Source organism: Elephas maximus, chromosome 1 (assembly GCF_024166365.1).
Source record: "Elephas maximus indicus isolate mEleMax1 chromosome 1, mEleMax1 primary haplotype, whole genome shotgun sequence".
In the NCBI taxonomy this organism is placed as follows: Eukaryota; Metazoa; Chordata; class Mammalia; order Proboscidea; family Elephantidae; genus Elephas; species Elephas maximus.
This window is the reverse complement of record NC_064819.1, coordinates 94,989,431-95,008,345: the sequence shown is the minus strand read 5'-3', so window position 1 is coordinate 95,008,345 and position 18,915 is coordinate 94,989,431. Positions and strand designations below refer to the sequence as shown.

General features: G+C 38.6%; 1 protein-coding gene across 1 annotated transcript; it reads left to right on the top strand.

The window, feature by feature from the left end:
• Positions 1–243: 243 nt before the first annotated feature.
• Positions 244–17,742, top strand: BTNL2 (butyrophilin like 2). Its single transcript, XM_049870225.1, has 8 exons — positions 244–322; positions 1,919–2,266; positions 3,980–4,261; positions 5,601–5,621; positions 14,758–15,105; positions 15,321–15,602; positions 16,319–16,417; positions 17,048–17,742. Exons 1-8 carry the CDS (start codon positions 244–246, stop codon positions 17,740–17,742), a joined length of 2,154 nt encoding a protein of 717 aa, XP_049726182.1.
• The last annotated feature ends 1,173 nt before the right edge of the window (positions 17,743–18,915 follow it).

The following is an 18,915-nucleotide window of genomic DNA, read 5'->3' as shown; positions in this document are numbered from 1 at the left end:
GCTTTTCATTGCAATGAAAAAGCTTCCTTCAGGCCTATGAAATAGCTTAAAGTACAACAAACCAGGTAAGGAGTAGGAAGACTACAGGGAAATGGAGCCATGCGCATATTTTTTGATGGGGAACTGGTCAGTGTTGATGTCCTTAGCAAGCCTGCATAACCACTGGAAACCAGGGAGTATGATGGTGCATTACAGCCTCATTTAGACAGTCATTTTTTTTCTCTTGTGTTTGTTCCAGGGAAGATGGTGGATTTTCCAAGGTATACTCTATCTGGTACACTTGCCTCCTTCTTCTTCATACTGCTGACCATGAAGCAGTCAGGTAGGATTTCCTCCTTCCCCTTTCTGGACTCTCATATGGCCTAGGGATTCAGTCCATATGCAGAATTCTAAACTCAAAAAGGCTAGTACAACATTTAAGAATTTGCATTCATGGGCCAAAACAACTCTGCTTGAAAAAGGGCTCTTCCACTTCCAACTGTGTCACCTTTGGAAAGTTACTTGAGCACCTTATGTCATAGTTTCCTTGTCTTTAAGATAGGAATAATAGCAGTACCTGTGTCTCGTAAGTGATCACAAACTTTAAATTAAATGAAATGATACATGGAAAGCACTTTATTCATGCCTAGAACATATTAAGTTATTCATCCATTCTCCTGCTTCCACTTAGGGGGCAAAAAAAAAAAAAAAAAAAAAAAAAGCACCATTATTTAAGCTACGTAGAAATACTTGGAAATAAGAAACTAGAAAGGGACTTTCGAGAAATAGACTTGTAAATTTCAAGTAGCTGAACTTCATTCATTAAAACATTGTACCATGAAAAAAAGGTTATGAAAATTCAGTGTCAAAGGATACCAGACTTCCAAGAAAAATGCACCATGGCAAAGTGGGAAAACATTGAATAGGGATTCAGGAAACACACACTCCAGAACCAGTGCTGCCACAAGACATGTGATGTGATGAGGCTATCCTCCCTCCTTTGTGCCTCAGTTTCCCAACCTGTACTAGAAGGCAGCCCAATGGTATGACTTCAGTTCAAGTTTTATGTTTAGACTCCATCGATGATGAATTCCACTTCAGTCTGTAGTGACCATTTGGGCGGCATCTATTTGATAACGAGTAGCAACCAAGCAAGTTGAGGTTCTTCTTAGGAATCTACAGAAAGCGCAAATGACCCTGGAACATTTTATGATGAGAAAGGGCATAAATAGGCAACTTGAAATTATTAAACAAAATAGCATCCAACATTATTAAATATTGTTGATTTGTAATTAACAATTATGAAGAGGCCAAAAATGACTTAAAATTTGATTGGAAAGTTCAAAATATCTAGACAAACCATTGTCTTTAATCTCCCAGAAGATATTCTTGGAAGAAATAGATTGTACAGCCTGTAATAACTAGAATCTTGCCCTCTCCAGGAAAAAAAAAAAAAAAAAGCCCAGTTCCTTAGTAAGGACGAGAGAAATCCTGAAAAGCTAAAAAATCTAATGAATGGATTTATAAACTAAATTTTAGGAAAGGTGATTATAACAATAATAAAGTTATTATTTTAAAAATCGATTTACATATTATGTTGTTTGAGAATAACAGCAACCCTGGGATGGTGGTTTTAGATGGTTTAGGTGGTTTAAAATGGAAGAAACTGAGGTTCCAAGCCTCCAAGTGTCACTACGAATAATGAATTTGTCTCCAAATCACACAGACGTAAGTGACATATTCAGCACTCATGCTCACATTTTTGAACTGCATGTTATTTTAGTATACAAAATCATGTCTGTAACAACCAAAATGTGGAAATTATCATGCTACATTTCTCTAAAAAATTGAAAATAAAGCCCTCCCTCCTCTAGGTCCTTCCGTTGCTGACAAGCATATTGAGCCACAGTTGGCCTCTCTTTTTCACTCTATTTTGTAGATGACTTTAAAGTGATTAGTCCTGCCTATCTTATCCTGACCAAGGTCGGGGAAGATGCCCTACTAACCTGTCAACTCCTCCCCAAGAGGACTGCGATGCACATGGAGGTGAGGTGGTATCGCTTGGAGCCCAGCACACCTGTGTTTGCATACAAGGATGGGGCTGAGGTGACCGAGATGCAGATGGAGGAGTACAGAGGCCGGGTAGAGTGGTTAAAGGATGACATTGCTGAGGGAAATGTGGCTCTGAAGATTTACAACATCCAGCCATCCGACCATGGGCAATACTGGTGCCGTTTCCAAGAGGGAACTTACTGTGCAGAAACAAGCTTGCAGCTTGAAGTAGCAGGTGAATATCTGGAAAAAGATATAGGACCTCAGAGGGAACAGTATCAATGTGTGTTAAGATTATTGCTGGTTGAAGAATTCCTTTTAATCACCAAGGCAATTCCCAGAACCCAGTCCTTGACTCTGATTCATTTGAAGGCGGGTAGTTCTGAAGTCTTCAAAGCAAGCTCATTTATAAAATATTTTCCTAAATTTAATTTTCATGGTTTTGAGTATTATTGAGAATTATTTCAAGTCTATTATATGTAGTCATTAGCAGTTTTGTTGAGGCATGAACTCATGCAAGGTTGGTGTGCAAGAGCAAGTCAATTTCTGAGTGAGTCTAGCTGACCAACCAGCATCTGTATCCCAGTAGAATTTCTTCTCCACCTGACCTCATATATGCAGTAACTGAGATGTAAAAACTGTTGCTGTGTGTCATGCATTCAGTTAGAAAGCTAGTGATGCGACTGAAGAGGCTAAACACATTTTGTTTTTATGATGATTATCATATGATAGTGTTCAATGATTAGATTACTGTATATTAGTGTTCAGTGAATGTTTCTGGAACATATCCAGTATGAATGGCAATGTTCCACAGAACGCTATTGTACCAGCCGAGAAAGAAGGAGTGGGCAAAAAAGGATAACTGAATCTGTCTTATGGAAAAAATTCTGAAAAGTAAAATGTCATGTGGTTCCCTAACAGGAATAGCCCTTCTATATGCAAAACAGAAAGTAAGGCAAATTATTTTACTAACCAGGGAAATAGTTCTCTAGCAGATGCTGTTTCCTTCTTTACTTCCTACAAGGGTGTTTCCTTACCCATAATTATAATTATTACTGCTATTTTGTTCAAAGTGATTGACAATGGATGGAAGAGTTGGGAATGGGGGACATACTAACACCTTTCACTATCAGGGACATCTGAAAATATGCCACAGATTTTCTAAGGTTCTGGGTGAAATGACTGAGTCTCTTTCCAGAAGCAGGTGATAGAATCAGAATTCCCATCTATGGAAAATATATTCACCTTTGTTTGGGTTTGGGAGTTGTAGCATTGAATAACACTACAAAGGAATTTCATGAATGTAATAATCGTTCTAAACCAGGATTTCTCAAAAACATTTTTCCCACTGAATGGATTACTTAGATACAAGAATTCCTCATGGAGCATCCCATTTCATTTGCCTCAGTTTATCTACTTGCTTCCCAAGATCAGAACCAGCAATGAAAGGAATGGGAAAAATAGCTCCTGTGGTAGTGATTTTTCACTTTATAGTAAATATCTTGTTTAAAATGAAGCCAAGAAATCATCCAAAATATCAAAGTGCTGCCACAGATAATATTAAGACGAACAAGGCAGATTTCTGGCATGGGAGAATTCCTCAGTAAATTACACAAAAAAATCATGTGCAATAATAGAGACTTGCTATGAGTCGGAATCGACTCGACGGCACTGGGTAATCAAAATGTCATATCTCCCCTCTCTCTTGTTCCTCTGTCTGGATCTAAAGAATGGTACTGCTCAGGTGCTAAAATTGAAAGTTCCAGACTGGGGAACAAATAAATGGGTCTGAACTGCAGTTTGAATGGGAAGAAGACCTTGGACCACTTTCTGCTTCCTGGTCCCTTGACCCCCTGCCCTCTCCCTATGATCAACATCTCTGAGTGTCAGTCACTATAATTTATAGCTCCATGGCTCCAGACCTCAGGACTGTGACTTCCCTTCACAGGTCTGGGATCTAGCCCTGAAATCCACATGGAGGGGACTGTGGAAAGTGGAGTCCAGCTTGTGTGCACTGCAGAAGGCTGGTTCCCAGAGCCCCAGGTGTATTGGAAAAATACCAGGGGAGAGAAGATACTGAGTCTCTCTGAGCACTACATCCAAGATAAGGATGGCCTGTTCTATGTGGAATCCACTCTTGTGGTCAGGGATGCCTTTACAGAGACCATGTCCTGTGTCATCTACAGCCCCATTCTCAGTGAGGAGAAGAGGTCAGCCATCTCTATCCCAGGTCAGCACTCAAGCCTCTTGGACCAGCGTGCTTAGATTAACAGGAGATGTTCCAGAGACTGTTCCATAAATTCTAATGACTTTTATCAAGAAAAATATATGATGTCTACTAATATGCTTTAAAAATCTATAAAATATTTGTTGCTGTTAGGCGCTGTTGAGTTGGTTCTGATGCACAGCGACCCTATGCACAACAGAATGAAACACTGCCCAGTCTTGTGTCATCCTCACCATCGTTGTTATGCTTGAGCCTATTGCTGCAGCCACTGTGTCAATCCATCTCTTTGGGGGTCTTCCTCTTTTTCACTAACCTTCTATTTACGATTAGAAATATATACACTAAAGTTTGATCAAAGAGCTGTTAAGCTGTTCGTTTATTCTCAAGTTCTTTTTGTTTTCCTTTCTACACTTATTTTTTTTAACTCACATTTGTGTACATCACATTGTAAAGAAATAAAACTATATTCTTCTAAGTAAAATGTTTTTCTATTCTATATTGTGGTGATCACTAGATGGAGACAGCAATTTACATAATAGCATCTTAATTAAAGCCTCATTTATAAATAGCAACAAAAACAATTACAAAAAAAACCCCAATACAATGGTGGAGAGTTAAGTGTCTTATCTTACTATAAATTATGGCATTGATGAAAATTATTTTTTTCAAATAAGTTTAATACCTGAAAAAGTTATCATAATAAATTCTTTAATGATAAAGATTACATCTGTATCTATTTCTTTCTAACTATCAACTTATCTATCTAAAAATGCACTCTCAGTCATGTAACCATTATTGGCTTAAATAACTTACAGCTGCCCTAAGAGCTTTGTGACATCTTGTGTATTTAGGTATAAACATACAGTTATTCATATAAATGGATATAGAAAAAATTAAATGGTAATATATAACATATAAAAGATAATATACATATATAAATATAAAGAGATTATATATGTATTTATAATATCTCAGTTTGAAATTATAGTAGATAATTGTCTATGTCCATATATTCTCAAACTTTCTATGTCTTTATGAAGTGAACATGTTTTATTTTTACAATTCATAGTTAAACTTCATTATATTAATATTGGCATAAACAAACAGAATCATGAGGTGGCAGAACTGATAGCGTATTTGTTGTGCAGAGAAAAGGAAAATCAGCTGGGATAGCCAGGTGGTTGGTGGGAAGGGATCGATGTTGTTCTGCCTTTCATTTTTTTTTTTTTTAATGAATTGCATTTTCTCCTAGAAGTAGAACTTGCTATTATCTTGTTGAAATTAGTTTCCCTCCTTTTCCTTAGACCAAATTCCTCAATATGTTATTCTCTTTCTTTTTCAGACAAACTCCAGACTGAACTGGGTAAGTAGGACATCCTGACACACACCAATGTAGGGGAGCCTGTTTGGTCCATGCACATCGGAGCTACTGAGAGAGCTGCCTGATCAGGATGAGACACTGAGGCATGACTTGACCAAGTCTCACGTTCAATTAGTACCAGAGGGGGTAGGCAAATTGCAGGCCTCCACAGCCGCCTTCAGGGGTCTTCCCACTGCGTAACCTGGTAATTTGGGGGGTCATGGAGATTCCAAGGAGACTCAGATGGATGCTTATAAGGGGCATGGTTATCATCTCTGCTCTGTGTGGGGAGTGTGGGGATGGCACAGGACAGTAGGCGGGCTCCGGAGGACCTTTTAAAGAATTTCTATAGTGAATGAGGGCAGTGTCATCACGATGCCTGGTGGTGTCATCCACCACCTCCACCCTTAAGCCCTACAATGGGTTCTGTACCAGGTCCTCACCCCAGTAATAAGTAGTCCTGTCCTCATTACTGGAAACATTGGTGGCATAGTGGTTAAGTGCTACTGCTGCTAACCAAAAAAGGCTGTGGCACTCCTTGGAAACTCTGTGGGGCAGTTCTACTCTGTCCTATAGGGTCACTATGAGTCAGAATTGACTCGATGGTGATGGATTTGGTTTTTGGTTTATCCTTACTACTATCAGTAGAGAGCTGTTACTTTCCCAGGTACAGCCTGGGACCCTGTGACTGGGTCAATGATTTTCCTGCTTAATTTTTTTTTTTTGTTTTTTCCCGCTCTTACAATTGGACTGCAGGCATGATTTTTTGTACTTAAGTTTTTTAAAAAATAGCCAGCTGATGTTTGAACTACGTTTCGTTTCTCCTTTAACTCCGTCTCCCTTCTCCCAAGCCATGACAACCAGCCTTCCCTCTGCCCACATGAATAACTGTATCTCTCTTCCTCTCCTTCCATCAATGCTCTCTTCTCCATCACTTCACCTGTGAAAGGAATATGTATGTATATGTGTGTGTGTTTTTGAGGAGAACTGGGTGGCAAACACACTCTAATCTCTGTGAGAGTCTAATGTGACACATTGGACCCCATGGGACCATAAAGATAAAGGAAAGGGCTTCAGGAAGTCAAAAGTAACTTCATAATCTGACGGTAGAGGCACCCTATGAGCCTTACCCTTTAGTCTAATCTCCTTCTGCCTGGGGCAGCATTTGTACCTGATAAGACAGAAACTTTAACTGAAAGAGTTTGTTAGTTACAGGTCAGGAGCTCAGCCAGCGTGTGGGGCAGGATGACACACGTCTCTTCCCTCAGGAAGATTTTAGGTGAAGAGTCACTCCTCTGAGTCCTGCCAGCCAACTTGAAATGTCTGTTGGAGGCCCCATACACAAAATACAATCTAAAGTCATGCTGTTCCATTATTCTGAGTAACAGGGTATCTCCCTGACATCCAGGGACCGTGACGAAACAAGATGGAGACATGGAGCTTCCCTTTACTCCCTGTTAGATAGGGAAAGAGGGCTTTCCCCTCAAGAACTTTGAGGGTGTGCTGTGGGGATTGAAGAGACCAGGAACTTCACAGCCTCCTCTGTGTTATCCTCATGAGTTAAAGAACCAAAACCAAACTTGTTTCTGTCAAGTTGGTTCAGACTCATAATGACCCTATAGGATAGAGTAGAACTGCCCCGTAGGGTATCCAAGGCTGTAAATCTTTACAGAAGCAGACTGCCACATCTTTCTCCCAAGGAGTGGCTAATGGGTTCAAACTGCCAGCCTTCTGGCTAGCAGCTGAGCACTTAACCACTGCGTACCAGTGCTCTTCCTCATGAATTAGAGACTCAGAAATAAGGACCCACCCCAAAAGGCCACCAACAAACAGCTCTGCAAAGAAGTCCTGAGACTAAAATCCCAGTTCCTACTCTGACAAATAGTATTATCAGTGTATAAAAATATAATGACTAGCTTTTTGAAATATGAATTGTACACGGGGAACTGTAAGTGCTTTAGAGGAATTATTTCATTTTATTCTGACAATGGCTGTAAAAGTTAATAGATGTATCATCATTTAACAGTTGGGAAACAATTCTAGAGACATATGTGGTTTGCCAAAAAAACACTAGCAAATTATGATGTTTGCCTTTGAACCTATGTCTGTCTAATTTAAGAGTGTGAGTTCTTAATTACTCATGTGTGATTTTGACAACTCTCTGATCCCTATTTTTCTCATCTTTGAATTGAACAGGTTGAATCTAATCTTTTAAATTTCAGGTTCTGTGAGTCTAGATATACTATAATATGTTTTAGTGTATGAGAAATGGAATAGCCCACTTAATCGAATATGCTGATTGAAAGGTTATATATGGTGCGACCAGATTATCAGGTTTCACTCTGGAAGGGATTTAATTTTTCAGTGAATAGTCAAGAGACATTTTAGGAACTGACATCCATTTCTCAAAAACTTAGCTTGTATAGCAGTAAATAATCTGAAAATTAGGATTTTGTTGACAGTGATTTTCCTCTCTAGGAGGGTACCCTAGCAGATTTTGGCTAATGACATATGGATACATTTTTTCTTTGGTCATGGAGTCTTATCTAGGCAATCTGCAATTTATGTCTATATGTCTCTTATAAATAATCATACCATATGTGAAAGCATTCTTCTTTAATAGAAAATTTGAATAAAGGAAAACAGTCACAGCAGAGCCTGATGAGAATTAAAAAGGTAATATCCCTTGGATCCAGGAAAGCCCTCAGAGAAAATCTTCCCCACTCCCCACAATGGGAGGATAAGATTCCTTTTGTGTATCTATGGCTGTTCTAAACTTTGTTTTAACCGACCTTCACAATTCTTGCTCTTATAATGTCTCTCAAGATCATCTGAGAGCAGTGAACTGGGTGTGTGCCCAGTGCCCCACATATATGGGACCTTGGATTTACAAGGTACTATAAAAACAAAACTGAAGGAAGAATTTCTTCAGATTTTATTTATTTATTTTTTTAATAATTTTTATTGTGGGTTAAGTGAAAGTTTACAAATCAAGTCAGTCTCTCACACAAAAACCCAGATACACCTTGCTACACACTCCCAATTACTCTCCCAGTCTTTAGGTAGTCTTTTTACTCCTTTTTTTTTATTATTAACTTTTATTGAGCTTCAAGTGAACGTTTACAAATCAAGTCAGTCTGTCACATATAAGTTTACATACATCTTACTCCATACTCCCACTTGCTCTCCCCCTAATGAGTCAGCCCTTCCAGTCTCTCCTTTCGTGAAAATTTTGCCAGCTTCCCACTCTCTATCCTCCCATCCCCCCTCCAGACAAGAGATGCCAACACAATCTCAAGTGTCCACCTGATATAATTAGCTCACTCTTCATCAGCATCTCTCTCCCACCCACTGTCCAGTCCCTTTCATGTCTAATGAGTTGTCTTCGGGGATGGTTCCTGTCCTATGCCAACAGAAGGTCTGGGGACCATGGCCGCCGGGATTCCTCTAGTCTCAGTCAGACCATTAAGTATGGTCTTTTTATGAGAATTTGGGGTCTGCATCCCACTGATCTCCTGCTCCCTCAGGGGTTCTCTGTTGTGCTCCCTGTCAGGGCAGTCATCGATTGTGGCCGGGCACCAACTAGTTCTTCTGGTCTCAGGATGATGTAAGTCTCTAGTTCATGTGGCCCTTTCTGTCTCTTGGGCTCTTAGTTGTCGTGTGACCTTGGTGTTCTTCATTCTCCTTTGCTCCAGGTGGGTTGAGACCAATTGATGTATCTTAGATGGCCGCTTGTTAGCATTTAAGACCCCAGACGCCACATTTCAAAGTGGGATGCAGAATGTTTTCATAATAGAATTATTTTGCCAATTGACTTAGAAGTCCCCTTAAACCATGGTCCCCAAACCCCCGCCCTTGCTCCGCTGACCTTTGAAGCATTCATTTTATCCCGGAAACCTCTTTGCTTTTGGTCCAGTCCAGTTGAGCTGACCTTCCATGTATTGAGTGTTGTTTTTCCCTTCACCTAAAGCAGTTCTTATCTACTAATTAATCAATAAAAAACTCTCTCCCTCCCTCTCTCCCTCCCCCCCTCGTAACCACAGAAGTATGTGTTCTTCTCAGTTTTTACTATTTCTCAAGATCTTTTGCCTTTTGCCTCTGACTAATTTCGCTCAGCATAATGTCTTCCAGGTTCCTCCATGTTATGAAATGTTTCAGAGATTCGTCACTGTTCTTTATCGATGCGTAGTATTCCATTGTGTGAATATACCACAATTTATTTACCCATTCATCCGTTGATGGACACCTTGGTTGCTTCCAGCTTTTTGCTATTGTAAACAGAGCTGCAATAAACATGGGTGTGCATATATCTGTTTGTGTGAAGGCTCTTGTTTCTCTAGGGTATATTCCGAGGAGTAGGATTTCTGGGTTGTAGAGTTCTATTTCTAACTGTTTAAGACAACGCCAGATAGATTTCCAAAGTGGTTGTACCATTTTACATTCCCACCAGCAGTGTATAAGAGTTCCAATCTCTCCACAGCCTCTCCAACATTTATTATTTTGTGTTTTTTGGATTAATGCCAGCCTTGTTGGAGTGAGATGGAATCTCATCGTAGTTTTAATTTGCATTTCTCTAATGGCTAATGATCGAGAGCATTTTCTCATGTATCTGTTAGCTGCCTGAATATCTTCTTTAGTGAAGTGTGTGTTCATATCCTTTGCCCACTTCTTGATTGGATTGTTTGTCTTTTTGTGGTTGAGTTTTGACAGAATCATGTAGATTTTAGAGATCAGGCGCTGGTCGGAGATGTCATAGCTGAAAATTCTTTCCCAGTCTGTAGGTGGTCTTTTTACTCTTTTGGTGAAGTCTTTAGATGAGCATAGGTGTTTGATTTTTAGGAGCTCCCAGTTATCTGCTTTCTCTTTGTCATTTTTGGTAATGTTTTGTATTCTGTTTATGCCCTGTATTAGGGCTCCTAGAGTTGTCCCTATTTTTTCTTCCACTATCTTTATCGTTTTAGTCTTTATGTTTAGGTCTTTGATCCACTTGGAGTTAGTTTTTGTGCACGGTGTGAGGTATGGGTCCTGTTTCATTTTTTTGCAAATGGATATCCAGTTATGCCAGCACCATTTGTTAAAAAGACTATCTTTTCCCCAATTAACTGACACTGGGCCTTTGTCAAATATCAGCTGCTCATATGTGGATGGATTTATATCTGGGTTCTCAATTCTATGTTCCATTGGTCTATGTGCCTGTTGTTGTACCAGTACCAAGCTGTTTTGACTACTGTGGCTGTATAATAGGTTCTGAAATCAGGTAAAGTGAGGCCTCCCACTTTCTTCTTCTTTTTCAGTAATGCTTTGCTTATCCAAGGCTTCTTTCCCTTGCATATGAAGTCGGTGATTTGTTTCTCTATCACCTAAAAAAATGACATTGGGATTTGGATCGGAAGTGCATTGTACGTATAGATGGCTTTTGGTAGAATAGACATTTTTACTATGCTAAGTCTTCCTATCCATGAGCAAGGTATGTTTTTCCACTTAAGTATGTCCTTTTGAATTTCTTGTAGTAGAGCTTTGTAGTTTTTTTGGTATAGGTCTTTTACATCCTTGGCAAGATTTATTCCTAAGTATTTTATCTTCTTGGTGGCTACCGTGAATGGTATTGATTTGGTTATTTCCTCTTCGATGTTCTTTTTGTTGATGTAGAGGAATCCAAGTGATTTTTGTATGTTTATTTTACAACCTGAGACTCTGCCAAACTCTTCTATTAGTTTCAGTAGTTTTCTGGAGGATTCCTTAGGGTTTTCTGTGTATAAGATCATGTCATTCGCAAATAGAGATAATTTTACTTCCTCCTTGCCAATCCGGATGCCTTTTATTTTTTTGTCTAGCCTAATTGCCCTGGCTAGGACTTCAAGTACGATGTTGAATAAGAGCGGTGATAAAGGGCATCCTTGTCTGGTTCCCGTTCTCAAGGGAAATGCTTTCAGGTTCTCTCCATTTAGAGTGATATTGGCTGTTGGCTTTGCATAGATGCCCTTTATTATGTTGAGGAATTTACCTTCAATTCCTATTTTGGTAACAGTTTTTATCATGAATGGGTGTTGGACTTTGTCAAATGCCTTTTCTGCATCTATTGATAAGATCATGTGGTTTTTGTCTTTTGTTTTATTTATGTGATGGATTACATTAATGGTTTTTCTGATATTAAACCAGCCTTGCATACCTGGTATAAATCCCACTTGATCAGGGTGAATTATTTTTTTGATGTGTTGTTGGATTCTATTGGCTAGAATTTTGTTGAGGATTTTTGTATCTATGTTCATGAGGGATATAGGTCTGTAATTTTCTTTTTTTGTAATGTCTTTACCTGGTTTTGGTATCAGGGAGATAGTGGCTTCATAGAATGAGTTGGGTAGTATTCCGTCATTTCTATGCTTTGAAATACCTTCAGTAGTAGTGGGGTTAACTCTTTGAAAGTTTGGTAGAACTCTGCAGTGAAGCCATCCGGGCCAGGGCTTTTTTTTGTTGGGAGTTTTTTGATTACCGTTTCAATCTCTTTTTTTGTTATGGATCTATTTAGTTGTTCTACTTCTGAATGTGTTAGTTTAGGTAGGTATTGTTTTTCCAGGAATTCATCCATTTCTTCTAGGTTTGTAAATTTGTTAGAGTACAATTTTTCGTAATAATCTGATATGATTCTCTTAATTTCAGTTGGCTCTGTTGTGATGTGGTCCTTCTCGTTTCTTATTCGGGTTATTTGTTTCCTTTCCTGTATTTCTTTAGTCAGTCTAGCCAATGGTTTATCAATTTTGTTAATTTTTTCAAAGAACCAGCTTTTGGCTTTGTTAATTCTTTCAATTGTTTTTCTGTTCTCTAATTCATTTAGTTCAGCTCTAATTTTTATTATTTGTTTTCTTCTGGTGCCTGATAGATTCTTTTGTTGCTCACTTTCTATTTGTTCAAGTTGTAGGGACAGTTCTCTGATTTTGGCTCTTTTTTCTTTTTGTATGTGTGCATTCATCAATATAAATTGACCTCTGAGCACTGCTTTTGCTGTGTCCCAGAGGTTTTGATAGGAAGTATTTTCATTCTCGTTGCTTTCTATGAATTTCCTTATTCCCTCCTTGATGTTTTCTATAACCCAGACTTTTTTCAGGAGGGTATTGTTCAGTTTCCAAGTATTTGATTTCTTTTCCCTAGTTTTTCTGGGTTATTGATTTCTAGTTTTATTGCCTTGTGGTCTGAGAAGATGCTTTGTAATATTTCGATGTTTTGGATTCTGCAAAGGTTTGTTTTATGACCTAATATGTGGTCTATTCTAGAGAATGATCCATGTGCGCTAGAAAAAAAAGTATATTTTGCAGCAGTTGGGTGGAGAGTTCTGTATAAGTCTATGAGGTCAAGTTGGTTGATTGTTGTAGTTCGGTCTTCCGTGTCTCTACTGAGCTTCTTACTGGATGTCCTGTCCTCCGAAAGTGGTGTGTTGAAGTCTCCTACTATAATTGTGGAGGTGTCTATCTCATTCCTCAATTCTGTTAAAATTTGATTTATGTACCTTGCAGCCCTGTCATTGGGTGCATAAATATTTAATATGGTTATGTCTTCCTGATCAGTTGTCCCTTTTATCATTATGTAGTGTCCTTCTTTATCCTTTGTGGTAGATTTAAGTCTAAAGTCTATTTTGTCAGAAATTAATATTGCTACTCCTCTTCTTTTTTGCTTATTGTTTGCTTGATATATTTTTTCCATCCTTTGCGTTTTAGTTTGTTTGTGTCTCTAAGGTGTGTCTCTAAGTCTAAGGTGTGTCTCTTGTAGGCAGCATATAGACGGATCGTGTTTCTTTATCCAGTCCGAGACTCTCTGTCTCTTAATTGGTGCATTTAGTCCATTTACATTCAGCGTAATTATAGATAAATAAGTGTTTAGTGTTGTCATTTTGATGCCTTTTTATGTGTGTTGTTGACAATTTCGTTTTTCCACATACTTTTTTGTGCTGAGACGTTTTTCTTTGTAAATTGTGAGATCCTCATTTTCGTAGTGTTTGACTTTGTTTGTTGAGTTGTTACGTTTTTCTTGGCTTTTATCTTGATTTATGGAGTTGTTATACCTCTTTGTGGTTACCTTATTATTTACCCCTATTTTTCTAAGTAAAAACCTAACTTGCATTGTTCTATAACGCCTTGTATCACTCTCCATATGGCAGTTCTATGCCTCCTGTATTTAATCCCTCTTTTTGATTATTGTGATTTTTTTACATATTGACTTCCGTGATTCCCTGTTATGAGTATTTTTTTTTTAATTAATCTTAATTTGTTTTTGTGATTTCCCTATTTGAGTTGATATCAGGATGTTCTGTTTTGTGACCTTGTGTTGTGCTGGTATCTGATATTATTGGTTTTCTGACCAAACAATATCCTTTAGTATTTCTTGTAGCTTTGGTTTGGTTTTTGCAAATTGTCTAATCACTGCTTCCCCGTATTTGTTCTTTTTCCGTCTCTAAATCTCTGTTTGTTGTTCAGGGTTCGTAGATTGTTATGTACTTGATCGATTCACTTGTTTTTCCGAGTCTTTGTTGCAAGAGGGATCCGAGGTAGCGTCTCCCTAGTCCGCCATCTCGGCCCCGCCTCCCAGATTTTATTTTTGAAAATGCAGTTGAAACTCATACACAAGGCCAAGGGTGGAATTGGCTCCAACATCTTCAAGTCTCATACCTCCCCTCCTTCACTTATTCTGTAAGGTTATCTAATGGCTTTATGCAGATTGTTTTGCTTAATCCCACAACATTCTTGTGATTTTAGTAGTTATCTCCCAATTTTATAGTTTAAGGAACTGAGGTATAAAAAAGAGTAAGAAATAGTGTAAGGCCATCCAGATTAGAATGTTAATTTTATTCTTCAAGTTTAAGCTGCAATATTATTTTCTTATTGTAGTGTAAACCGAATAAAATTATAGGTAGGAGCAGGTGAGTTAGTGATAATTTTTGGGACTGACACACATCATGGTATGGTTCTACCTTGAACAGGGACAATCTCTATTCTGACTCTACCAAACCCCACACCTCTCCAAAGAGTGGCCTTGAACTTCACAGCTTCCCATGAATGTCTCTGTGTTGCAAAACCCATTAGAGATGTTTTTGCTGATGAAACCAGTTGTTCCTTTTTGAGTTTTTTTTTTTTTTAATTGTATTCAACAGCTTCCTTGCAAGTGATTGGACCTTCCCAACCCATCCTTGTCAGAGTGGGAGAAGACACACAATTAACCTGTTATCTGTCCCCCAAGGCTAATGCACAGAGCATGGAGGTAAGGTGGGTCCGAGCTCACCGTTATCCTGCTGTTTACTTGCATATGGATGGGGAATATGTGGCTAGAGACCAGATGGAAGAATATAAAGGGAGGACAGTGTTGGTGAGTGACGCAATTGATGAGGGGCGACTGACTCTGCAGATCCACAATGTCAGGACTTCAGATGATGGGCAGTACTGGTGCCTTTTTGAAAAAGATGGTGTCTACCAGGAGACCAGTTTGGATCTGAAGGTAGCAGGTGAGGATTCTAGACAGATATTTTGATTCAACATCTGTTACTATTGCTTTAACGTGCTAGTTACTGGAAATTTTCTGACACCTGAAAATTTTCTTAGTGCACATTCATTCTTCAAATCTATATCAGACCCTCCAATGTTAAGTAGCTGTGGCAAATTGATTTTACAATCATTCAAAGAGACTCCAGGCTTTGGTTTCTTGGCTTCTATTCCCCAGGTTTAGGTTCTTCTCCACTGATCACCATGAAGAGATGGAAGGATGGAGAAATGCAGCTGGTGTGCTCTTCAGATGGGTGGTTCCCACAGCCCCACGTGCAGTGGAGGGACATGGAAGGAAAGACAATACCCTTATTTTCTGAGAACCTGACTCAAGACACCCATGGGTTGTTCCACGTGGAGACATCTCTATTGGTCAGAAACAGCTCCATTGTGAATGTGACCTGTTCCATCAGCAACTCCCTTCTGGGCCAAGAGAAAACAACAACTTTTTCTCTTTCAGGTTGGTAATTCCATACTTTCCTTTCAGCATTGAGAAATAAATATGAAGACTAACCCAGATGTACTAGTTTTATTGGTCTTAAAAAAGAATATTTTCTTCTATCTGATGACGTATACACACTCACACACATATTATTTGCTGTCTCTTGCACAGCTTGTCTTCAGGAGGCTTAGGGATCCTACTCCTCTGAATTTCTCCCTCATATCCCCAACTAGAGCCCTAAGGGTCTATTGTTGGGTATACACTAAATTCTAATGATTAACTCTATTTTCACTATACCTACATAATCTCTTCTTCTGATGTGAAAACAGTTACAGTGCTCCCCCCGCCCCCCCCCCCACATAGTGGACTTTCTCTTGGATTAGAAAATAATTTTCCTTTAACACCAACTTCATGGTTGTGGTCTGGGTAATTTTACCCTTTCCCATTCCAGTTATCCCAGTGGCTGGGTGGTATAATTGACAAAGAAAGGGAAAAAAGAATAATATGTGTGTGAGTGAGTATTTCTAGGAGAAAAAAATCAGTAAAGCTAGATATAAAGTTATAGACTTCAGTCAGCTTTCATAGGAAGAGAAGGAGCAGGAGGAGCAGTCTAGCTCCTTGAGAGGCCCAGTTGTCACCCTCTTTCCAGCCAAGGAAAGCTGCTCAGATGAAAAGAACGATCTTAAGATTTTTCTAGTTTCATGATTTAATGGAATTCTCAGGTTTCATTTCAGATTTTAGAATGGCTTATTCATGGAAGATACTGCTTATTTTGGCAATATTGCTTCTTGTTGGAACCGTAAGCCTGAACAGGAGAAAGAGCTATAAAAAAGGTAAGTTAGGTAAACAGAAACAGTAGGGAACATGATTCGCTGTGGGAACCTTACTGCTTACTTCCACCTTGCTTCTTTTTTTGGCAGTTACATATCAGAGGCATTCAATCAATATTCAGTAATTTGTGAAATGCACAAGACCCCAGGGCTTATGTTCATGTTATCAAGGATCAGTCAGTGTCAAAGAGGATCTGAGTTTACAGTGACAATAGAAGCAAAAAGATTAAAAAGTAATTTGATTTCCTAGTGCCCATTCGAAAGAGATTTAAGGAATAACAAGAAAAAAATTAGAGGAGTAGCCATCTTTGTTCTCTAGGCTGAGAGCTGAGATTTAACTAGAATTTATATTCTGTTAGCATGAACATTTCACTAAGATCATTAAAAATGTGAAGGCTTACTCTTTGGTGATTTCTACCGTATAGGTGAAAGACTCCGCAAGAATTGAGAGGCTGCTTTGTGTGTCTAGAAAGTTCTTCCACCTGAGATTTCTTATGTTATTGAACCTTCTGTTTGCTTGTTTAGCCTCAATATCATAAAATTATTTTTTTCTAATGCTCCTTCTCCCAAAAAAAAAAAAAATAAAAAAAGAAAATACTGATTTTTATTGGAATGGATTTTCTTTCACTACAGTGAATGTGACATTGGATCCAAACACAGCTCATCCAGAACTCATTCTTTCTGAGGGAAACAAACATGTGACCCATGGATGTACTTGGCAGAAGATTCCAGACATCCCACAGAGATTTGACTGTCTGCCCTGTGTGATGGGCCAAGAAGGGTTCAGGTCAGGGAGGTGGTACTGGGAAGTAGAGGTTGGTGATGGGACGGGATGGTTCCTGGGTGTTGCCAGGTATGACGTCATGAGGAAAGGATTTATCTCTGTGTCTCCTGAGAATGGGTTCTGGGCAATGGGTTGCTATGGAAACGAGTACTGGGCCATCACCTCTCCTCCAACCCTTCTCTCCCTGAATTTGACCCCTGGATGTGTCAGAATCTCTGTTGACTATGCCTCTGGCCACCTCTCCTTTTATAACATGACCAAAAAGTGCCCTATCTACACCTTCACCAAATGTTCATTCTCTGGAACACTGCACCCCCTCTTCATTCTTTGGACCCCTGATGCAGAGTCTTCTGACAACTACCCTGCATCCAGGGTATCCTCTGTAACATCTATAAGGAAAACAACCACACCGGATTCTGGAAACCAGGATGGTATTCCGAGTCCCACTTCTTTCCTTCTTTCACCAGTTGCTCGAAGAGGGCTCACACGGTCATCACAGGGCCAGCTAAAGAGTTCTTTAACCTCACTCCGGCTTCGCATATGACCTGGAGACTGATCTCGTCAAAACCCAGGCTAACCCAAGCTCTCTGATATCCTGCCTGCTTATCATTTTTTTTTTTTATCACAATCTGATATCTGATAGCCGAGATGAACTTAGAAAATCCAAAGGGAAATGCAGTTTAGCCTAGAGGAGGAATGCTCAAACATTTGATCAGTTTCTTTAACAAGGTGACAATGAATTATCCATGTGAGTGGGCTGAGGAAGAAAAAATACAGCTAAAAAAGAATGAGGGGAATAGAGGTGGATATGAGGAGGAAAAACCTGATCTCTGATATAATCTTGACCTTCATGAAGTGTTGTGGAATCCTTGCTCTAGAGTTTTTGAGAAAGTTACTAGAGGATATGGAGTAGGGAAAATTTTTAGGAATTCTAATCTAGGAGAAAGATTAACTATGTATTAATTTTATTTTTAGAACAAAAATAAAGACTATAATTAAAAATTAATAATTATAAAAACAAAAACAGTAAATGAAATATATAATAAAGTGTATTTTAAAGTCATAATGAGTTAAGAGAAACTACGTGGAAGAAGACAATGTGAAATGAAGACTTAGAAAGAGTCTGAAAATCTTCAGAAGTCTAAAGAGGAATACCTGCAAATGACAGTGACCTGGTTTCTAGGAATGCAGACATCACAGAGCTCTTGCTGCTCTTTGAAGAATATTCATCTATAACATTCTGGACTACCACTCTTGGGTTCTTTTATATATTTTTCTCCATTTTTAACTCATAAATTTATGTTTGAAAATGTATAGTATTGTCTCACAGAATTTACACATTTTGATACATTGATGTACGCTTATTTGTATCTTTGAAGACAAATTTATTTGTAAATATACTTGCTTTGCCTGGAAAATATTTTTGACATACTATTCTACTATGATTTAATGTAATCATAAAAGCTGTATTTCATAATGTTTGAACCCAGAAAAAAAAAAAAAACTTTTCTTTTTCAGGTTTTTGAGTCTTTCCCCCAATCAATCTAGCTCTATGGCTGTTAGTCTTACATGCTTATGCAGGCCCTGTGTATATTTACACATAGGCATTCCTAGAGATAATGTCAAGAAAATGTCTCTTTTATCAATCAGGTTGTTTAACTATTAAGAAACATACTTTCCTTTATCTCCCCAAATTGTAGATGATTTAAAGTCTCAT